The sequence below is a fragment of the Podarcis tiliguerta genome, assembly GCF_965153285.1.
Source record: "Podarcis tiliguerta genome assembly, chromosome: 1".
NCBI classification, from domain to species: Eukaryota; Metazoa; Chordata; class Lepidosauria; order Squamata; family Lacertidae; genus Podarcis; species Podarcis tiliguerta.
The window spans coordinates 21,799,348-21,823,219 of record NC_139534.1 but is presented as its reverse complement, the minus strand read 5'-3'; the positions used below and the strand labels follow the sequence as shown (position 1 = coordinate 21,823,219).

The window sequence follows — 23,872 nt, the reverse complement described above, 5'->3', positions numbered from 1 at the left end:
TCTAAGACAGCATTTATAAAAAGTAACTGGAGAAATTCATAAGAAATTCTGCGGTGCTACAGTTTCCTGGCTCCAGTCATAATTGTCAAACTTCTTGACACATTCAGGTCTTCTAAATGCCTCCAGTTTACCATGGCTTAGTGTGTGAATATTTTCATAGATTTTTATTTTCAAATATTGTTGACTATTAACATTGGTTTATCTTAATTTAATCTGTTAGCTGCTGGATATTTACTTTAATGGAGCAAGGCAAAGAAATAGTAGTAAAAGACCTGGAAATGCATTAGATGGAACCTTGAAAGCCTATGAAGAAAATAGAATACTTTAATGCAGCCCATCTAATATGTAAGTCGATATCTATGTACAGGCTACTAGTTGAATCTTATAGAGCAAAAGCAACCAAGATTGGAATTCTTTATAAAATGATAGCAGAACCTCTCTAGAATGGTGTTAGGGTTTTTTTGGGGGGGCGGGCGGGTGCATTTTGCTTTAGTAGAGCAATTACCATTCTTTTCTGACAAACTAAAATACATAGTATAGATACCTTTCATTGGCGTAACATGATTATAAACACAATAGACTAAACAAGATGTGGCATTTATGTACTTAAGAATGAATGGCCAGATCAAATATTGTAACAGTTTCCAGAAAAGAAGCAATGGTCCTTAATGGTGCCCAATGACATTTGCCCACCCCTCTCTATAGTGGATTCTACCTTTACTTTGAATTATGACTGTTCTGAACAAACCTTGCTGGTGTCCTGCATTTCTACCATCAGATTGGCCCTTTGAATGATCTAATATTTATCTACTGAATTAAGTGAATGTCACCTTTAAAGAAGGAATTAGTAAAAGAACTTGGGTCTCTGGGTAGTTTGTTCTGTAGACGAAGGAAATCCGTAAAGTTACAAGTTTTGTACAAGAATGCAAAGCAGCATTGTTGACTTGAGGCATTATATTGCAGCTGTAATTTATATTCTAACAATCTTTCGTATTTACCAGCTTTCTAGATTACATGTAAATGTTCCAGGTTTTTCTTTTCATGACGTGTTTTCAATAATTTAGTTCTAAAATACTATGTTTCCTATGACTACCAAGTCATTTTTGTTGCATTATATCAGTGCTCTTATCGTGACCTGAAGAAATATAGTACACTCTGGATCAGAATTTACTTGCACCGTATTTTTATTATTCTAAGAGGCTTTGGATGGGCATTGCCCGAAAAAGCAGATTAGAAGTATTTTAAGTTAATAAATAAAAACTCCATGTTCAATTTTATATAGTTTCTGGCAAAGTGATTTTTTCCAGGTAAACAAAGGACAAGTTCAAATACTACATTGTGCAGTTTCCCCTCCCACAGATACCGTATTGACTTTGACATCTGCAGAACTTATAAAAGATAAAATTTGAATTAGCGTATCTGCAATTTAAACATATTTCCCTAGAAATAATATTGATTGATATGAATGAGTTTTATTGTAAGTAAAGTGCCAGGGATTGGGATGTAAATAACCTATTTGGCTTGAAGAAACTTTTCTCCAAGTATAACACTGCTCAAATGTTAGCTGTAACTGTTAACTCTCTAGACCACTACAGAGCACAAAATATTTGCCCAACTGGTAAATTGAACTGTAAGTCCCACTGTGGGAAATTGCTTTGCTGTGCTCCAAACAGCAGTTATCTTAGTAATTGTAGCTGAATTCTTTTGTAGCTAATAGACCACTGATTCCCTTTTCCAGTGGCAGAATTATTTTATCGTTAGTATTTTAATTGCAAAATGAAAAATACACCATGTGTTCTAGTGATTTAAAAATGATTAAGCAGCACCATTTTAATTGGCGTTCAGAGATAGCTCTATTTTTGTTCCAGTTTATAGTGTACATACCTAGCATTTCACATTCTAAACTGGAGCTCACAACAAGGAGCTTATCAGAGCAAATTGTCTAGTCCATCCCCTTCCTCACTCAAAACCTAATGACCCTTTATCATCATGGTTTAGATTGCTGGACACAGATGTGAGAAAATACAAGTAATCTACAGGTAACTACAGTAGCTGCACTGATGTTCTCGGAAAACTGACTGCTGAGAAGATAAAAAGCTTCCCACAGAGTTTGTGACTTTCCAGCAGCAAAGCACATCATGAGCTCATACATGAAGTTTTATTTGTTGAAGACTCACAATAAGATGCATTAGGACATTCAGCAGGGACTCTTTTTAGATGAGCTCAAAATTTTTGTGAGGTTGATGCACTTTTAGTTGATGTACTAGTGCATAGTATCAGACATAATAGTTCCGACAATGCCAATAAGCTTTTCTTTTTTGAAAAGACTTCAAGGAGTAGAAACAAGTAAAGGAGTATTAATATTGAAATAGCACATTCATTTTCTATAGAATCTAATGTAGTTCTGGGATTCCTTTGTTATAATATTGAAGTATTTGTGCTAAGAAGCATTTTTTGTATGTTGGAGAGAAGTTTTCTGAAGTTTTTCAATGAATGGTATTTGAAAGGAATTGTTTATGGGCAGACAACTGTTTTTCTATTCTGCTTTTGACTGATCACAATGCTAAACACAATGCTAAATGTGTTAAACTACTAGTTGCAAGAAAGGGGGTCTTTAGTCTAAATCAGGAGTAGTCAACATGATGCCATCCACATATTATGGATTCTTATTTGTGCCCATTGGACATGCTGGCTGAGGTTTATGGGAGTTGTAGTCCAAAACATATGATGCTACTCCTACTCTAAAGGACGATGTTCACCTCAGTTCTTGTTAGCAGCTGCATTTGCATCATGAGGAAGCATACATAATATCTTTAAAATTATTTATATTGTTGTGACATTAACATATGAGAGTGCTGGAGGTGAAATAGTTTAACAGGTTACCCAATCAGAACCCAGGGGGGTGGAGTCAGAGGGACTATAAAACCAGCTCTGGGAGGGGCGAAGGGAGGAGTTGGGTGGTTGGTTGGTTGGAGTGGGAGTGGATTGGGATAGAGTCTGTGGGTTGGTTGAGTTAGTGTAGCGAAATAAGCTGAGTTGGGAGCAGTTAGGGGCTAGGAAGACAAGTAAATATCTGAGAGGTGGTTTAGTGAGTGAGAGCAGGTAGCGGAAGTTATAGGTCTGGATAGGCACCCCATGATTGTAATTGACCCATACCGTTTATGAAACCACATGCTTGTTAAATTGCAATAAATAAACAGAAGTTTATGTTCCAGTTTAACCCTGACTGGACTCAGTCTTGTACCAGGTAGGGCCTGGGTGGTGGCAGCAAGAAATAAAGTGGTGGCACAGGGATCAATAGATGGTGAAACGTCCGGGGACCCTTTGTGATCGCCACAATTGTCACAATCTTACTTTAAGATTGTAGGCACAGGAAACATGTGAACTTTCAGACTTTGTTGGATTCCCAATACCCATCAGACTCAGTCAGCATGAAGGTTGATGAGAATTGTAGTCCAGCAAGATCTGGAGGAGCACAGTTTTTCTATCCTGGAAGTAAGAGCAGATGCACATCTTTGCTCTTGTCAATAGAATAATAGAATTGTAGAGTTGGATGTGATCCCGGGGGTCATCTAGTCCAACCCCCTGCGAGGCAGGAATCTCAACTAAAGCATCCATGGCAGATGACCGCCCAACCTCTGTTTAAAAACCTCCAACGAAGGAGAGTCCACAACCTCCCGAGGGAGTCCATTCCACTGTTGAACAGCTCTTGCTTTCAGAAACTTCTTCCTGCTATTTATAATAGTAGTGAGTATTGATTCTGTTTTTCTGTTTACTTAAGCATAAATAGTTATTATTTATTAAACATATTCACGTTGTAAACAAAAAGTAACTCAGAGAGGCTTAAAACAAGCAAAATTATTGATAAAGTTTTGTACAGTTCATCAGAAAGGTGTTTTAACAGACAAATAAAATAAATAAAAATCAACCATAAATTTCCATACAAAAACCAATGGTATATGATTAGTTTTAGTGGTCCTTGTTATGCACATGTCTTGATCTTATAATAGATAAAAGAAAATATCAGTTTCATTCTGACTACCTTTAACTAGAATGCAAACATTGATCATATTTTGCAGCCTTCCTGAATATGTGTGTTTGCATTAAAATACATTTCCTGGTTGAAGAGGATTATGAGCATCAGAGGCATAACATTACGCAGTCCATTGCCTCCTACGTGCAAAGAAGTCCACTCTTCTGTTAATTGAAATCCTACCAGATTGTGAGTGTTGTGATATCAGCAAGTGCCGCTTAAAGTCCCTTCTCATTTTACATTTGGGGTATGGGATCACTGCCATGCACCTTCTTCCTGTGCTGCTCAAGTAACACGGGAAGCTATATGGGAGGAGTGCAGATTGTGGCTTCTCACACTTTACAGTTGCTCCTGATAGAAATGGGAAACAATATTGGTAGTGGTTGGAGCTGCTCTGTAGCAGTTCCTATGATGCTGTTGTCACAAGAGAAAGAACCTTTAGAGGAGAGCAGTTTCATAAAGTCAGCTATCACTGTTTTCTTCTGTTTTTGATGAAGTAAAGGTAAAGGGACCCCTGACCACTAGGTCCAGTCGTGACCGACTCTGGGGTTGTGGCGCTTATCTCGCTTTATTGGCTGAGGGAGCCGGCGTACAGCTTCCAAGTCATGTGGCCAGCATGACTAAGCCGCTTCTGGCGAACCAGAGGAGCGCATGGAAACCCCGTTTACCTTCCCGCTGGAGTGGTCCCTATTTATCTACTTGCACTTTGACGTGCTTTCAAACTGCTAGGTTGGCAGGAGCAGGGACCGAGCAACGGGAGCTCACCCCATCACAGGGATTCGAACTGCCAACCTTCTGATTGGCAGGTCCTAGGCTCTATGGCTTAACCCACAGCGCCACCCGCGTCCCCTTTGGTGATGGGGACTCTGATGAAGACGTGACCTCAAAGCAGGCGACATCATTCTGTTGGCTCTGTGGGGATGTAGTGATGCTATTTCCTAGCAATAACTATGTTTGCTAGTACACAAAGATTGGCTCTGACCCATGGGAATTGTGAGACAGTAGCCATTACTGACCAGTGGCTTGCCATTGGCTCCCCATGCTTCTCTTTGCTTTGGGGGTGGGGGGTGTCAAATCCTTGCCTTGGTAATATGCTTCAGGGCTGGAAGTATTGAATGGTGTAGTTATTTTCCTTCAGCTTTCCAGACTATATGAAGTCTCATTGATGGACCTGGATCCATATTATACAGGTAGCTGTGTAAAGAATGATTGGGAAGGAGATCAGGCTGGTAGGAACATGTAGATGTAGCTTTAACATTAACGTTCTATCAAGATGACCAAGATGGTTTCAGCACTTCTGCAATGAGTCCTGCTGTATTCAGCACAATAGCAAATCAGTAACAATACCAGAGCCCTAGACTACTACTATAGGAATCCATTCTTGGGTATTGCACTGATAGAATCTGAAATATTGCTTGATAATTTGCATAATACATTAAATGTGTATTCAGTGCCTGAATGAGTGCGTTCATTCATTTTATCACCACTTTTTTTCCCTAGGAAGGCAAAAGATGAGAACTGGCATGTGCTTGTAGTCAGGCAGCCATGTGTAATCCTGTTTTGAATCTGTTGGAATGCTATGGATGGATAAGGATGAATAATGTTGTCTGAGCTACAAATTTTCACGTTTTATTACTTTTCTAAGCATATTTATGAAAGTGTAGGTGTAATAAGTTGCTGTATTGCATCATTAAGTCTTTCATAGCAACTGTTTTATATGGCTGTATAATGCAAGAGACCATCACCTGAAACCAGGAATAAAAATATGTGATATTAGCCATCTGTGGAATTCCACCCCCCCCCCCACCTCACCCCCTGGCAATCTTTTCATAGCCAGATGATATGTTTTTGTGTTCTGCGTGCTTGTCTCTCTCTACCTGCTACTTAGGTGGTAGCCACATATAACTGCGTGCCGGAGGTAGCCTTTTCTAAATTGAAGCACGTGGGCTGCAGTTCAGCAGCAGTCTTCAGTGGAAACTACACAGGGCAACAGATGTGATTAAAAACAATTGGTATTGGCAAGGAGAAGCTCCCACCCAGGTGAGCATCGGGGAGGGGGGGGGAGTAACTTTTTGTTGTAAGATTTGCTTGCTAGTCATTACTTACCATTTGTACCAGACACAAGTAGTGGCTAGTGGCAGTTAAGTCTATTAAACAGCAAATACAGTGGTACCTCGGGTTAAGTACTTAATTCGTTCCAGAGGTCCGTTCTTAACCTGAAACTGTTCTTAACCTGAAGCACCACTGTAGCTAATGGGGCCTCCTGCTGCCGCCATGCCGCCACGGCACAATTTCTGTTCTCATCCTGAAGCAAATTTCTTAACCTGAGGTACTATTTCTGGGTTAGCCGAGTCTGTAACCTGAAGCGTCTGTAACCTGAGGTACCACTGTATAGTCATACCTCATGTTGCGTCCGCTTCAGGTTATATGTTTTTGTGTTGCGTCCCATGGCAACTCAGAAGTACCAGAACAGGTTGCTTTCGGGTTCGCCGCTCACGCATGCACAGAAGCGTTAAATTGCGCTGTGCGCAGATGTGGCACTTCGGCTTGCGTCAGTTCCATGTTACTGACGGGCCTCCGGAACCGATCCTGTCCGTAACACGAGTTTCCACTGTAGTAAAGAAGCTGAATTAGTTCATTGCTTCACCTTCTATTACAGAAGATGTGCAGAGGAGAGCAACCAAGAAAGACAGATGATCCAAGGGTCTGGAAACCAAGCCTTATGAGGAACGGTTAAGGGAATTGGGTATGTTTAGCCTGGTGAAAAGGAGACTGAGAGGAGATGTGATAGCTATCTTCAAATATATGAAAGGGTGTCACATGGAGGATGGAGCAAACTTTCTTTCTCCTGCTTTGGAGGATAGGACCTGAACCAGTGTATTCCAAGTTATAAGAAAGGAGAGGTCAACTAAACATTAGGAAGAACTTTCTGGCAGTAAGGGCTGTTTAACAGTGGAACAGACCCTCCTTCCTTGGAGATTTTTAAGCAGAGGTTGGGTGGTCAGCTGTCATGTATGATTTAGTTGAGATTCCTGCCTTGCAGGGGATTGGACTACATGACCGTTGGGGTCCCTTCCAAGCCTACACCTCTATAATAGCATATTGACATTTGAATCATTACTTCTCCCCCCAAAAAGATGGCAGCTGTGAAGCTTTATGACTCATTGACATATTTAAAAGCTTTCCTTTATACCTAGACCTAGGGGGCATGGGAGATGGTACGGTCTCACTCTCCTGCTGCATGTGTGTGGATAATGTAGTCACATGCACGAGACTGTTCCTTCACCATGTGAATGGAATTTACTGCATTTACCTAAGAATTCCTACTGTAAATGTGGCCTTATAGAACTATTAACTAAATTTATTATTTAATAGCAAATATTAAATTTGTTACTTCTCACTAGGTCAGCCCCCTTACAAGTGGACTTGTAGATGACAAGTCTTTATAAAAGAGGAGTAATACAGTTGATGCTATACTTGGGTCATCATAAAACTTTGACGTTGCTGAAAATTTGATATTTAAAATACTGCAAGCTTAAGTTATCGGAGCACAATCCTGTCCTGTTTGCTTGTATTGGTTTTGGCTTTTCTCATCTACCGAAGGATGTGTTCAGGAGTTATGTCCATTTTGCAAGCTGGTCTCAGAAATAGGTAATTAAAACCAGAGAAGGGACAGAATAGAGCAACTGAAATAGCCAGAGCTCACTTGCTATGAAGAAAAGTTTTAAGATGTTGGGGCATTATATATATATTAAAAAAAGACAATTGGGAGTATAATAGATATTTATAGCACTGTGGATTGTGTGACAAGAATAATACAATGGTGTGTCTGAAGAAATGTGCATGCATATGAAAGCTTACACCAGAACAAGCTTAGTTGGTCTATAAGGTGTTACTAGACAATTTTGGATAATTTTTATTTTTATTTCGACTACCTACCTGAACACGGCTACCTACCTGAATCAAGAACAAGGATGTTGTGATTAAATCAGTTGGCAGGTGGATTCAGGGCTAATATGCAATCCATACCTAAAATAGGAGTTTCAGTGGCACAGAATGTGGGAATGGGCACTATCATAAGCAGGTTTTTTTTTTTTTTTAGGATTAAATAAATTTATAGAGGAAAAGGCTATCCAGGGCCATTAGGTATGATTGCTTAAAAATGAAAGGTCTGTGTCAGAGGCAAGGCATCCTGGTTATCAAAATGCTGAGGACATACTGGCTACCTCAGTACATCTTACTATCTGTTGTGTGTGCTCGAATAGTAGACCCTTCATTTGATTCAGCAAGGCGATTCTTACAGTAACTAACATAGAAAAGTGGTGGTAGTTTAAAAGAAAAAGCCAGGACTTGAATATAACACAATACTGAAAAGCATACCCTTTCTGAAAACACCCCCCCCCCCATTATATGGAAAGGAACTATAGAAGTAAATACTCCATTAAGTCTTTTTTTATTCCCCCCCTCAAGAGAGTAAGAGATTATTGGGTCTATACATGTGAAATGCAATGAATCTATATTTTTAGTGGCCTTAAATTCTCTTATACAGTCAATACACAATTAAAAAGATTGTCTGTTATAAACTTTTGTTTGAGCTCTTTAAACTGAATGATTAGCAGAAATAATGACCCTGTCAGACTTAATCACATTAAAATGTGGTTAACATCATTTAATTTTTTCTACTTAATATGCGAAAATTTCCAGTAGATTTGCAGTGAAGGCCATTGAAATTCCATTAGAACAAGAATAAAAATTTCAGGCATCATTTATTCAGAGAAGGAATAAAGGTCTTGATTGAAAACTGCTGAATCTTTCTATTAGAGAACCTATGAATCACTACATTGAATTGCACCTTCAGTTTCTGTAATTCTGACTGTTAGGTTTGGAGGGATAGAAAGCATTTATACTGTGCTTTTATTAAGGGACAACAGAAATTTGACTAATTCTATACACGATAGAAACAAAAGGTCATTCAGTGTTTTAAAGTATTGTGTTCAGAAAATTTAGTTTTAAGTTATCTTTCATAGCTTACACTTTTATTGTCCTAATAATTGATAATTATGAGTGTTTATAATTTATGTAATGGCCAAGAACCTTTCCTTATAATGCACAGTTGTGCAGGAGCTGTTTTCTGTACATCCAACAATAAACCATGCTTTAAGGCTACACTTTCCTCTGTCCAGTTAGTTTACACACCAGTGGATGACTGAAATGGAAGTGATTGAGCTGCACACACCAGCCTATAGCTCATGTTTAGTGTGCTTTTATTATGCCACAATTATTGGCTTACATGCACATTTGACCATTGGTTGCAGTCTGCTGTTATGTGGTTTATCATGACAGCAACAAACCTTAGTGCTGCTTCTCTAGTGTGGTTGCTCAGAAACTTTTCTTTCCGTTTTCAGTTAACTATAATGTAGTGTTATCTCTGAAAGCTAAACTGTGGTTATTCTTAAGTATGTTTTGTTGATAACTCAGGGTCTGAAGTTGGCTTGTTCCAAGTAGCCGACAGTTAAGATTAATCGCAGCTAATTGTAGAATACAGTCATACCTCGAGTTGAAGTAGCTTTGGGTTGAGCATTTTTGGGTTGCGCTCTGCAGTGACCCGGAAGTAATGGAGCACGTTACTTCCAGGTTTTGCCGCATGCGCAGATGCTCAAAATGATGTCATGCATGGAAGAAGAAGAAGAAGAAGAAGAAGAGTTTGGATTTGATATCCCGCCTTTCACTCCCCTTCGGGAGTCTCAAAGCGGCTAACATTCTCCTTTCCCTTCCTCCCCCACAACAAACACTCTGTGAGGTGAGTGGGGCTGAGAGACTTCAGAGAAGTGTGACTGGCCCAAGGTCACCCAGCAGCTGCAGGTGGAGGAGCGGGGACGCGAACCCGGTTCCCCAGATTAAGAGACTACTGCTCTTAACCACTACACCACACTGGAAGCGGGGACCCGCGCACGCGCAGATGCGGGTTGCGTTCGCTTCAGGATGCGAATGGGGCTCCGTTCGCATCCAGAGGTACCACTGCAATATGACAAGCTGTGGATAATCACTTAAGCTAAAGTTTCTGAATTCTTCATAATGATGCTGGAGAAGGGAGGGAGATGCTCACAAACACAAGGTTTGCCCTAGATTTGTTCCCAACAAAATGAGCCATCATGACATCAGAATGCAGCTGCTGTGAAGCCTAGGTAAAATGATTAAAGCTGTTCGTAGCGGGTATTTGAATCCGGACCTTTCAATGTATGTCATTTTTCACTGAATCACATATGCTCTTTTGGGGAAGGTTGCTCAAGAGGGTGGTGGCTATGCAGTTTCAGATGTACTTGGATGAAACTGATTAACTAGATCCCTTTCAGCCTGCCTTCAGGCCTGAAATCAGTTTAGACACACTGTTTTCCTTGAACTCTCAATGGATTTTGATCCCATTGACCGTGGCATCCTCCTGGACCAGCTCTGTGGTTTGGGAATTGGAGGTGCAATGACACACTGGTTCCTTTCCTTCCACTTCTGGAGTGTGCTGCTTAGGCCCATTGCAGCTTGCATGGAGATTCTCAAGAGTTCCATCTTGTGCCCATCACTTTTTATGCATAAGAATGTGCAGACATAAGAATGCATAAAAAGATGCCTGAGCACTTATTTTTACTCTTCATGTTTGTAACCATGGTTTGTTAATGTTTGTAGCTGTAAACAAACTATTTAAAAAAAAAAACTTGAAGGGAAATCTTTTTACTCTCTATATATTAAATTTTGTGTATACAGTGGTACCTCCGGTTATGAACTTAATTCATTCCGGAGGTCCGTTCTTAAGTCGAAACTGTTCTTAACATGAGGAGCGCTTTCGCTAATGGGGCCTCCTGCTGCTGCCGCCACCTCACGATTTCCGTTCTCATCCTGGGGCAAAGTTCGCAAGCTGGAGCAACTACTTCCGGGTTAGTGGAGTTTGTAACCTGTAAGGAGGGCGGTACGTAACCTGAGGTTCCACTGTACTTACAAATGTCATTACGTTTATAAATTTTCCTTCCAATTATCTATATGCAAGAGGAAAATTAAGTGCAACAAGGGGGGGGGGGCATTTGAAACGTGGATGTACTTAGCAATTTGTGTTTAGGCAGACACTTGCATTATGTTGAGATTTTAAAAACATTTTTTGCTGTATATTCTTCTTCATAAGCTTGAATTTCATCTAGAGCCATTCTAGTATTTTAGTAATTATACAGCAGGTTGTTGCTGTTTTGTTTTTTAAAAATGGTATATTGTTGCAAAGCTATTTCAGCCTATTATGTAATTACACTGCTTGCTTGTACAGTAAGTGTATCATCAACTTCAAGACTTTCAAGCGTGCGCCTTTGCTGGTAAATTAGCAAACAAGTTTATTTATAATGTGCAAACTGCAAAGGTATAGGAACAGGTCATCTTTGTTTTCTTCCTTTGCAATTCAAAAAGATGTAGAATGTGTGAGCATAACTTTAGTTCATTACCTGATGAGCTGCTCTGGTACACTTTCAGTGTTCTTAAGCTTTTTATTTGTTTGTTTTTAGTGAACTGGGGATTAGTATATCTCCAGTATTGGTACCACCACCATGTCTGTTTTGTGGCATTGAGGAGGGAAGCATGAATGAAGAATTCTAAATATGCTTCCTCCTGGAATTTATGTATTTAAACCCAGAAGTATTGGGGGGGGGGGGGAGAGACAAAATAAGGACAAATGATCCAGCCAAAAGAAATCAACAAATTGGGTGTGCTATTTGCTTATACTAAACATGGATCTTGGGAGGAATATGTGTCCCAAATGTAATAGCTGTAGCTGACTCTTCGTCTGCAATGATACAACCCTTGCGCTGATTAATATTCTTGTAATTGCTATAATACCAACAACATTCATGACTTCCTGTTTAAGATTCCATTGAGATTGAGCCCAGCGATCATGCATTCATCAGGAGCAGGCACTGAAATAGGGTAGTGGAGTGTACATCATGATAATCCACCGCATGGATGATTTCCTGTGACTTCTTCCTAGGCTTCATGGAAATGCCATTTCCAAAGTTTGTCTACCTCAAGAAGGTGCGGAAGAGAGATAGACATATTTATGGGATCGGCTGTCAATATGGAGGCTACAGTTGACACCGGAAGTTATTTGAATGGTGGAAGGAAGGAGATCATTCTGTTCCACCAGGTTGAATTAAACTCTAGGATCTGGTGAATGTATGAACCAGCGTATTCATTTGATTGTTTAGAAATATTTATATCAAAGACTATGACTATATGGAGCAGGCTTATATGGAACTAACAAGTCATAAGGATGGACAGTGAGTGGCATCCAGTGCACTTGTTTTGTTAGCACAAAGATTTACGCTTGCACAATGGAACTCACCAAACCCTCCCCCAATCTTCTTTGGAGGGATGTGGGAACAGATTTAAGGGCCACTGGGGGAGGAGAGAGGAGAGCGTAAATCCTTCTGCTAACAGCCTGTTTATGTTGCTTCTACATGAGTTTAATTGCTGACCTTCGAAGAAATACAGCGAAGGAATCCATTGGGTTGTTCAGTGGCCACCTGCTTTTATTCTTGGGAGATTTGCTGGGTGTACACTACTAAACTTGTGTATCAACTAGAAGCTGGATTTGGCAAGTGGGCTAATTTTCAAGCCATTGCATCTGAGACTGAGGATAGCGTTATGTCAGGGTGTGGCCCCTAGGGCTTTAAAAGATCTACATGCTAGATAGAATCCTAGCAGCTTATATATATTCTATCCCCAAAACACAGCTCCATATTTTGTGGAATTGTCAAATCTTACACCCCTTTTCAAAAAGACAATATGGAGGCTCACTGCATCAGGGAACGGAGGAAATCCTGAATCAGGAAGGTCTAAGATGAAAATTATTATTTATGCTATCAAAACACCCTGTCTATGGAAAGCAGACCTAGCTTCAGCCATGCATGCACTTGTTACATCCAAGCTGGACTACTGTGAAGTACTTCACATGGGGCAGCCTTTGAAGAACACTCAGAAATACTATGATGATTATTTCCATTTACACACTGCTTACCTTCTGGAGTTCTCAAAATGGTTTACAATAAATAAGAATGCATAATCAGTACAACTTTTAAGATACCTTCTGAGTCTGTCCAAACACCAGTGTTTGCATATGTAAATAAGGATTAGGCAACCATGTTAAAACCCTTTGCTTCTCATTTTCTCATGCCATTATCCCCAATGCAAACTATTTCCAGATTTCTGTTGAAATATTGAAGCAGCATAATTAAATTTAAAAATTAAATGTTTTGAAATTATACATTTAAGGCTTCGCTCTGAAGAGACAGGTTTTCAATGTTTACTTCATAACTTTGAAACTTTCACAAGTGCAGAAGATTCCTAAATGGTATAATTATCTGCTTACTGTCCTTGATCCTTATAAAGCAGAAAAGCAGCAAAGACTAGAGCTTTCCAATCTTTGCTTTTTACTGTTTTGTGTGTGTTTTCATGAGATCTGCAGAAGTGCAGCAAGAAAACCCATTTTCAGTTTCTGACAGATATCTAGTAGTCATAATGTATTTTACTTCATTGTGCCTTGTTCCAAAGCCAATAGTTTCTCTTCTTTGGCGTGGTTTTGAGGATGATTTGATTTGTATAGGTGAAAATGTGTCAAAATCATTAACTGACTCTGTTCAGGAGTTAAGCTTCAGTTTATGAGATTGCCTTTGAGCAAATATTAGATATATCTTTCCTCCTTTTAAGGATCGTACTCTTACCTTCTGTCCTATATCTCTTCCGCTCATTAAATGCATGTAAATGAGCAAAATTGCCTCTTGGGTGTCTCATGCCGCTTAGACAAGGGGACAAAAATAAAATTAATTCTAAGCACTTCTAGAAATGTTGCGAAATTCTACCTTAATGGAATTTTTGGCCAGATTTCTGGGTTCTGATTGGGGTGGACATGCAAATATGTTCTAGCTCAACTCCAGAAAAAGCAGGTGAGAAAAAGCACTGTCTGATGATGTCACTAGACATGCATGGCTTCCCTGAACACTCAAGGCTTTGAGGGGATGATAGTATCACTGACTCTTCAACAAACCAGATACCTCTGTAAGTGTACAGAGTTTTGAGTGGTTCAGAACCAGTTTATTCTAGGTTTTAACTAATCTTTTACAATCAAATCCCAGTGCCACCTTTCATTTCTAAACACTTTAGGAGCACATCAGGAATCATAGTTTCCTATTTTCATTTACTTCTGACATGTTTGTTTATGATTGTGGAAGTAGGAATCTGAAACTGGGTGTGGCTGAAAGCATTCAAGTGCCAAGCCATAAAACCTCAAAGAGCCCCATTTTGCACTGCCTTGTCCTGTACTTCAAAGCAGCTGTGCAGGGAGGCAAAGACTGAAGCACTACAAAGAAGAACATTGCAAGAGAGAGAGAGAGAGAGAAAGAGAACGAGAATAGTTGACATTCTTTAGGTGTGAGAAGAGACCTCTTAAGTCTACATTATCTGCATTTTCCAGAACCTTTTTTATTCAAACTGCTGTATTTATCTGGAAAAGAAAATAATATAGCTGTGTCTGCAGAAGTGAGTTGATTATGGAGTTGGTGTTAGCATTTTTAGATGAAGTTTGGTAGACAGATTTTTTGGGTTGATATGTGGAGCCAAAGAGCTAGAAGTTCACTCTGGCATATGGATAGGCTCAAGTCTTGCAATCCAGGGCAAGTGATGCTTCACTGTGTAGCATACATGGAAAACTAAATGCCTTTTGCCTTCTCTCTGACCAATTGCTATGCTCTCTTTCATAGTGCAAAGAATAATGTTGGGCAATGAATCTTTTTAGTTATTATTATTAGATAATAATTAATTATTTAGTCATTCTTATTAGATAAACCCAGAACTGGTTTCTGGAGTAGATACGATGGAACGGAATACCTGTTTGACTATCCAGTTTTTTGCTTGTTTGACTATCCAATTGACTACACTACACACAAGAGTGGTGATATGTTGGTGTTGTTTGATATCAACATAGCTTTGGAGAAGTATCCTTTACAATGGTGGTTTTGTTGACCTAAACATAAGAGATTGCTGCTTAGAGACAGCCACCTTCCATTTTAGTTTCATTAGTTTATATTAATGTTTTGAGTATTCTGTAATGCATCTTTTAAACTATTTTTTATTTTACACTGAAAGTCACAAAAGTGAGATGTGCAAGCAAAGAACCTGTCTTTACAGGATGATGCAGTACCCTATTTGTGTACTGAGCTAGTGGCAGGTCTGATGTCAGTCACTTCAGAGACCTTTAGACCTCCATGCTCATTTATTGCTAAAATGTACCAGCTCTGCTTCTGCATTATGAAGATCATCTGTCAACACTCTGAGATATTCTCCTTTGTTATTAAGCTTGTGATGCTCTACACACTGTCAGGTTTTTTGCCAATTATAGTTAAGGTACAATAGTGTATTCACTGGATCAAAGTCTCTCACTGGCAGTGGAGGAATGATTTGTAAGTCTTTATTCATCTGAATTGTACAATAGAATACCTGAGGAATGCAAATAATCTCTCTAAGGACTCGACAGAAAAGCCCTTAAAATGAGTGTAGCACTATTATTATTCGGAATTGGTGTTTTAGCCAAAGTAATTATTTCTTATCTTGTTCCGCAGCATTCTTAGTTTTAGTTATGATGACCATTTTTAGAAAACAAAAACCCGTATTGAATTTTAGAAATATATTAAAACTGCTTTTTCCTTTTATGTTTTGTGCTTTCTTTTAGATGTGGTCACATGGTACATTATCTCAATTAGTCCAAAAACACAGCACATTGATACAAACCCAAAATAAATGCTTGCACACCTCTGCACATTATTAGGGATTTTTTTTAGTAGAATGGCAATCTGGTAGCTTGGGATGAAATTCTGCTGCCCCACACATGTGGAACTAAAATGAAAGCTGCTCCATAGAAGTTAGTATAGACCTCTTACCATGCTGTCCCGCATCCTTAACCCCCTTGTTGGGGCCTGCAGCATCGCCATTAGCCCATGCAAAGCTTTCTTCCCATTCCCCGTGTGCACGTTCAGCAGTGAGTTCTCCCCACCGCAGCGCCACAGTGTGCAGGCAGCTGCTCAAAGAAGACTGTGCAGAGCTGCAAACAGTGTCCTGGGGGAACAACAAACTTTCTGGAAAGGAATCGTGAGACCCTCGACTTGGAATGGGCTGGCTATTGCCGTGTGAGGGGGTGTTATGAAATTGCAGGTGTGGGAACTTTTGCTATCCAATTATTTTAGAGACCAAAGCTGTCATACCTATAAAATAAAGCTGCTGTTAAATTCTTAAAATGCCAACAATGACTCAGTAACTGTCTTTGGTGCTAAACTGTGTCCTTCCAATATTCTGGAGAGGAAGCAGCAATGCAATATAAAGAGCATTGAAAACTATGGACTGGGCATTTGCACAAGTAACGAAAGGACAGCGTTCTGTAACACACGTGTGCAAACTGTTGAAGGAACTTCTGTATTCTTTGTCCACCGTACACATAATCTTATAATAGCTCTGATCTCCTGCTGTTTTCTTTAACAAATGAGAACTGATGAACTTTTGGTTTCGTTTAATTTTGACATTTGCATGAATTATTTAAAGGTTTGTATGCCCACAGTTTCAAACTAGGTTACCAAAATAGCATAAAACCCATAGTCCAGAGCTAGAAAATGAATAGGTCTAAAAATCTAAATAAAACTTGCTTCAGGCCTGTATGTGGCTTGCTTCCTTATACAGTGGTGCCTCACAAGACGAAATTAATTCGTTCTGCGAGTTTTTTCGTTCTACGAGTTTTTTCGTCTTGCGAAGCACCAATGTGTATTGACCGTTTCCCATAGGAATGCATTGGCGGTTTAAAAAAAAAAGGTGCAAGACGTTTCGTCTTGCAAAGCAAGCCCATAGGGAAATCCATCTTGCGAAGCAACTCAGAAAATGAAAAACTCTTTCGTCTTGCGAGTTTTTCGTCTTCCGAGGCATTCGTCTTGCGGGGCACCACTGTATTTCAAAGTGTGTGTAACATCCACAATATTACAACCCTCACATATCTAGTCTTAATCCTCAGACAACTACATTTAAATTACATCCGAATTGATTGTGTACTATGCTACAAGCATCCTGTGTCCACTAATGTGAATTCTGTGGAGTTCAGCAGCAACATGAGATGAACAAAGTCTTGTTTCCCACAGCTAACTGCCAACCAGGAAAATGGAGTAATGTATAATGTGCCTGGGCCTGCAGCCTACTAGTGTGAATCTTTTTACCGGCTGGAAACATCGTTCCGGGCCTCTGATGTCCCTGTACCTGCGCTGGGTCCTGCTTGGCCACTAGCAGCTATTAATTTACAGGGTGCTGACTCAGTTGTCTCTGCTGCTGTCTCCGAAGGCCAACAAGCCTTCTGTTTTCCTCTGTAGTCAACTGGCTATTAATTTTTACTAAGATGGTCGCTTGTTTTCTGGCAGGATTTGGCCATTGTCCAAGGCAAACCACAAGTGGTACAAGAGGCTGTTATGCCCATTACTCTCTCCACAGCCTAGATCAGCCTTCCCAACCTAGTGCCTAAAGGGTTGTGGGGTTTTTTGGACACATGGGGCTAAATGGAGTTAACATCCAAAACCTATAGAGAGCACCAGATTGGCCAGTGGTAGCCTAGAAGATGGCATGCAGAAATTGTGTTCACCACTGTATAGGCAAGTAGGTCAGGGGATAGGCTGTGCCTGAACCTAGTTTACTGTTTAGGATGGGCATGTATAGAGTTCTGCACCGGGCTGTACCTCTGGTGATCATAACGTGCTCCATTAGCAGCCTTATACGTAAGCGGTGGGGAGGTTTTCAAGTGGAAATGTGTTTGCTCACAGCTTCCTCCTGTTGGACTGGAGTGCCATCTGTTTGATATCCTAATATCTTGTCTGTGTTTATATCCAAGCGCCATTTTCACACTGACATTTTTGCTTGTGGAGGAATGTTGTGTTTCTTACCCCCATCACCAAGGTTTTAATCTATTCCATGGAACCAACTTAGCATCAGTGTTACACTCAAATATTACTGCCATTTGTTTCTTTTGCCATATATGCATTATTGTACTGATACTGGTTATTGCTGTTTAATCTGGCAAGATAGTAACCATAGATAATGAAGTATTTTGTATATTGAAGTGCAGGTGGGGTTACTGGGTTGTTTTTATTTTGATTTATGTATTTTGTGGTTTTATATTCTGATTTTATCCTGTGAACCGCCCTGAGACCTGCAGGTATAGGGTGGATAATAATAATAATAATAATAAATAAATAAATAAAAAATAAATAATGGGCTAGTTTAGCACATAAAGCCTAAGAGGGGAACACTCCCAAAAGCAGCCCATTGAGAACAGAATGTTCACTTGGCACAGAATACTAATTATTCTCTGAACTGCCCTAAGATGCCCAGGTATAGGGCGGTATATAAATTCAATAATTACTACTACTAATAATAATAATAGTAATGGTAATGGTTGAGGAGGGGATTATGGTTGAAGAAGGCATGACTATAACTGGTAAGAACTCTGAACAGGAACATTTACACTGCAATGTTTTGTTGCAGTTTTGTTGAGTGGGGAGCTCAAGCAGTCTAACGTTGCCATTGTTGGTCGTTACAAAAACTGGTACATGCGCTGCTGGTACCGCAGTGACTAAGTAGAAAAAAGATGGTGGATGGTTTATTCAGAATGTTGACCAGGTGTATGGCAGCTTTGAAAAAGACAAATTCCGTGTTGGGAGTTCAGTAGGGAAAATAAAATGAAAATTAAACTGTCAGTATCCTAATGCTGTTACAAAGATCTCGTGGTGCAACCACACTTCAAATATTGTGTACAGTTCTACTTTTTGCAACTCAGAAATTATATTGCAGAGTTGGAAAAGATGGAGGAAAGGGCAGCTGAGATGGTCGAGGGGCTGGAGCAGCTCTCTGGTGAGGAAATGCTTTGGGGGCTTTTTAGTTTAGAAGAAGAGGAGAAGAAGGGCGGACATGATAGAAATGTATAAAATTGTTCATGAGTGGAGAAAGTGGACAATTTTTTCTCCCTCAAAATGTTAGAACCTGAGGTCATGCAATGAAGCTGAGGATTCAGGACAGGCGAAAGGATGTATTTCTTCATACGAAACCTGCCACAAGATAATAGCGATGACCACCAACTTGGATGATTTTAACAGGTGATTTATGGAGGATGACATTATCAAAGGCGGCTTGCGTTATTAGTGTGTTCACAACATAAAATCGCAATATAAAGACACAAAATACATAATGGAAACAAAAACCAATAATCCCCCTCCTCCCCAACACATTTTAAAAAGGGCACCGGATGTCAATCAGCCATAGGCTTGGTTAAAGAGGAACGTTTTTGCCTGACGCCTAAAGGTGTATAATGAAGGCGTCAGCTGAACCTCCCTGGGGAGAGCGTTCCACAAATGGGGAGCCACTGCAGAGAAGGCCCGTTCTCGTGTTGCCAGACCTCTGGACCTCTTGCACATGAAGAAGGACCTTAAGAGAATTTGCTCAAGGTCCTGGTAAGTCATACGGAGAGAGGCGATTCTTGAGGTCTTGCGGTCCTGAGCCGTTTTAAGGTTTTGTAGGTCAAAGCCAGCACTATGCCATTGTATAGGAGTTGCTGGGAAGCACAAGGGGGGAGAGCGCTGTTGCCCTCCAAGTCCTTGTGGGATTTTCTGTAGGTATCTGGTTGGCCACTGTGAGAACAGGATGTTGGCCTAGACAGGCCTTTGGTTTCATCTATTACTAAACGACATTTGTAAGCATATTTTGGGGTGGGGTGGGAGAGGTTTAGGGGTAGTACAGTGAAGTGGATGTGCCTTGTAGAGTTAATGGAGATGTAGGTAGTACTGGGAGAAAGATCCTGAATGCTTTTGTAGCCATACGATACACGTGGCAGAATGCAGATATTGCTTGGTCTGTTGTCCACAGATATTTTTACAGTTCCAAATGGTAGCTGCTCTAGGCAGTTGGAAACAGTAATAAAAAGAAGGCCTGCAAGGAATTAAGGCTCTTTTTGGTGTGATTTTTTTATTTTTTATTGTAACCAAATGATATTACTTAGGATAGTCCTGCTTCTGTGAGCGCAAGACACAACGCTTGGAGCACACCTAAAGTGTATTTCGAATGTGCAGCTTGAGTTTGAGATCCCTACCAAAGCCTAGCCAGATTTCGAGCCCATTTAAAAATCCGTTCGTGTTCCATGTAGATTATAATGTGCGAGAATAAAAGCAGATAACAGTAAAATATTAATGGAGTACACCTGAAGCAATTGCTGCCTGTTAATGCCTTGACCTTGGAAAGCAATACACAAAAAGATGGCATCATAAAACCGTGCAATTCTTATGAATATGTATGTGCTACTTGATAATAATGAATGTGGTACAGTCATGCATGCACTACAAGATAATGTTGTGCCCTTTTTTGTCTACAGGTTGATAAAAATTAAAGAGTGGGTGGACAAGCATGACCCTGGCGCCTTGGTCATTCCTTTTAGTGGGGCCTTGGAACTCAAGTTGCAAGAAATGAGTGCTGAGGAGAAACAGAAGTATCTGGAAGAGAACATGACACAAAGGTTAATTAGCATTCATTTTCCCTACACTTTATTATCAACTATTTCCTTGCAGTAATTTAATTGCTTGCGCTGATAGAATAATAAATGACAGAGTAATTACCATTATAAAGAGGGAATCTTCTCCTTTCTTTACCATGAGACAGAGTGAAAAGATTTATTTTAAATTAAGTTTTTAACTGTCATCTGTCATCTCTGTACAGTGTTTTAATTATACCATAGGTATTAGTTATGTATATTTTTTAAAAGGAATGATCACCAAAACTCTCTGGTCATCCACAGGGAGGAGGCTGGGTTGGGGGGAGAGAGAGAATATGTCGCTGTTAGTTTCTCTGAATAACAGCAATAAATTATTTCAGTGTTTTAATTTTAGTCAAATAACAATGCTCTCGCGACTTGGGGTCCTCCAATAACGGGAGACCCAAACGCTGCCTTTCTGCATTTTGCCAAATTTATGAAGAAATCAAGTATGATTTCTATGGCTGCCATTTCAGAATAGCATCTGAGAGCTTTTATTATGCACTTATTACAATTATCAGTATGCTTAAAAGTAGAGATGAGAAGAAAGATTCAGAATCTTTCAAATGGATAGTCTCTTCCCCCGCTCCCCCTCCCAAAATGGAATGGTTGAGGCATTTAGGTTTTTTTCTTGTGTATAAGTTGAATGGCCTTGTTTCCATTTTATTTTAGTGCTTTACCAAAGATCATTAAGGCTGGGTATGCAGCACTCCAACTAGAATACTTTTTCACTGCAGGCCCCGATGAAGTGCGTGCATGGACCATCAGGGTAAGATTCATACTTATTCATCAGCTATATCCAGTTCCACACTATTGAATTCAGATTGATATCACTGACTTTGAAGTTTGTCATGGTGGCGGTTAGCTAGTCATTACAGATGAGGTTTTTGTCCAGGATAACTTTAATTATTTGTGAGCTGCTGAACAGTGAAAGTGGAGCTGCATTGATTGAGGCAGGTAACAATTGATTCTGCCTATTACATAGTCTGAATTTCTTCATCCTGTAGAATCTGTCTACCCTCCTCCTGTGGTCAGAGATAAGACATACCAGTATTGTGCTTGCTTAATCTGTGTGACTGGGTTTGTCTGCAGTGAAATTGATGTTGCTTTTCATTTTGTATTCGCTAAGTTTGTTTGGGTTGCGGGTGGTTCTTTCCTCCTTTTGCTTTGCTCGGATTACATTTTCAGCAATAAAAGCAATATAACATGATTATACTCTGTGCGGGTACACAGTTCTGCGGGGGGGGGGGGGATACAGATTTGAATATTTAGGAGTAGTTTATTTTGATGGTTTTATGTGTTCATATCAAGTCTTTACATATGCCTTAAAAATGTATATTGATGTAAACTGATTACTGTCAGGGTGGCTAATTTATTCCCTGAGGACAGTAAAAGCTGAGCTGTATAATGGTTTGCTTTTTTAATGTAAATATATTTTAATATAGAGGGTAGCTCTCTTTTCAGATGCATGTTACTACAAACTCTGTTTTTGATCTAATGAAAACATAAGTTCTTCAAGATAGTAAATGCAATCTTTTGTCCATTAACATGCTTCTGCTTCAGTTTGAGTTTGCTATGTGATGGATATTATTAGTACTGTTTTTATATCTTTTTATAATAATTTGGTTTGGCCTGACCACCTTCAGTAAATTTTAAATTAAAATAATGCTGCAGATATTTAGATACTTCACAACAAGCACACTAAATCATTTTGAAAAATATAAAAGCGTATTTAGTTTGATGGTGCACTTTGACATAGCTCAGGATAATGTGTTCAGAGACACTTGCTCACAGAGTAGCAGAAATGCCTTTCCTTTGCTAGAAATCTGAAAGCTGGTTTATCTTAAGACTGATTGTAAGTATCTTTGATTTAATGTGCTGAGAGATTTAGTCAGGTAAGCATCAGTGAGTAGCCATATTAACCCAATACATCTTTTATTGTAAAAACTATGCTTTACAGTGTCAGACTCCTTAGCACTTTAACATGGTTTATTAAGCAGCCTTTAGGTCACCATTATTTCTCAAATTTCTTTGCATGCTTGTGTGTGCATAGAATAGATGCCCTTGTAGTTTAACACATGAAGCAATTATAATGCATTCTTCATAATTTAAATATATCAGGGCTATTTGCATGTAAATAGGTGGTTATGGATTGTTTCAGTTGCTACATCGCATTTTAAATATACCATTTAATGACTTTAAAATGTTAATTTTTAATATACTTTATTTCAGTGTTCTCATGCTTAGACAATGTCCATGTTTTGGATCAATGCTGTAAATAAATTGTTGTTATAGAATTTTAAGATAATCAGAATCATTTATTTTGAACTAACACCTGGGACCGTATAGTTTTTAAAGTTATTTAACGTGTTTATTTCTCTTTCACTGTAAAGATCGAATTCCTGCAAAACCTACACAGTATCCAAAATCAATATAGCAGTTGATATGCATTAGGAAGAAACAAAGCCTGCCTTTTTTAATACCAGTTTGTTTATCTCTGCTAAAAGTGTCTGTCTGCGGCCCAGTGCTGAAAATTAGCTATTTGGATTCCTGACGTTTTAACTGATACGTAACTAAGTTTCAGCAGATCTTGAAAGCACATGACAATAGAGAAATCTCTCTTGCACAATCAATCTTCCTAAATACAATTAATTTCCTCCTGGTTTTTCTCTTTGACAGAAAGGGACGAAGGCTCCTCAGGCTGCAGGAAAGATTCACACTGATTTTGAAAAGGGATTCATTATGGCTGAAGTAATGAAATTTGAAGATTTTAAAGAAGGAGGTTCAGAATCAGCTGTCAAGGTGAGCTTCCTATCCTTCCCTTAACATAATTTTCTTATTTTAAGACTTTATTGGAGAGAAGTCAATGCTAAAAATAGAGCACAGACATACTGTTTACATTTTGGGCAAAAATTAAGATACAGTTAAAGATATGGCATAATATGGTATGACAGTTACCAGGACAAATGTAAACATTAAAGAGCAAGCAATAGCACTTGATGTTTCAGACTGGGCAATAATACTGGCCATTTTAACTTTATTATTGCAAACTGCACCACTTGTTAATGCTAGTATATATAGCAGTCGTTAGATCATTTTCAGACAGTTAAAGAAAGATAATATGTATCTGTTTGTTCTGTTACATCTGTTTGGTGTAACAAAACTACAGTTCTTTGGCAAACATTTAGGGATGTGTTTTATATACAGCATGAATGGGATAT

The 23,872-nt window shown here is 39.3% G+C and overlaps 1 protein-coding gene across 8 annotated transcripts in view; it reads left to right on the top strand.

The window, feature by feature from the left end:
- The window catches only part of OLA1 (Obg like ATPase 1), a 92,658-nt gene that overhangs the window by 63,466 nt on the left and 5,320 nt on the right, over positions 1-23,872 (top strand). For all 8 annotated transcript variants that reach the window (XM_083411985.1, XM_083411983.1, XM_083411982.1 and 5 more), the window contains 3 exons: positions 20,496-20,636; positions 21,324-21,420; positions 23,331-23,453. In XM_083411985.1, the coding sequence (XP_083268111.1) occupies positions 20,496-20,636; positions 21,324-21,420; positions 23,331-23,453 (361 nt within the window). The remainder of the gene's footprint in view (positions 1-20,495; positions 20,637-21,323; positions 21,421-23,330; positions 23,454-23,872) is intronic.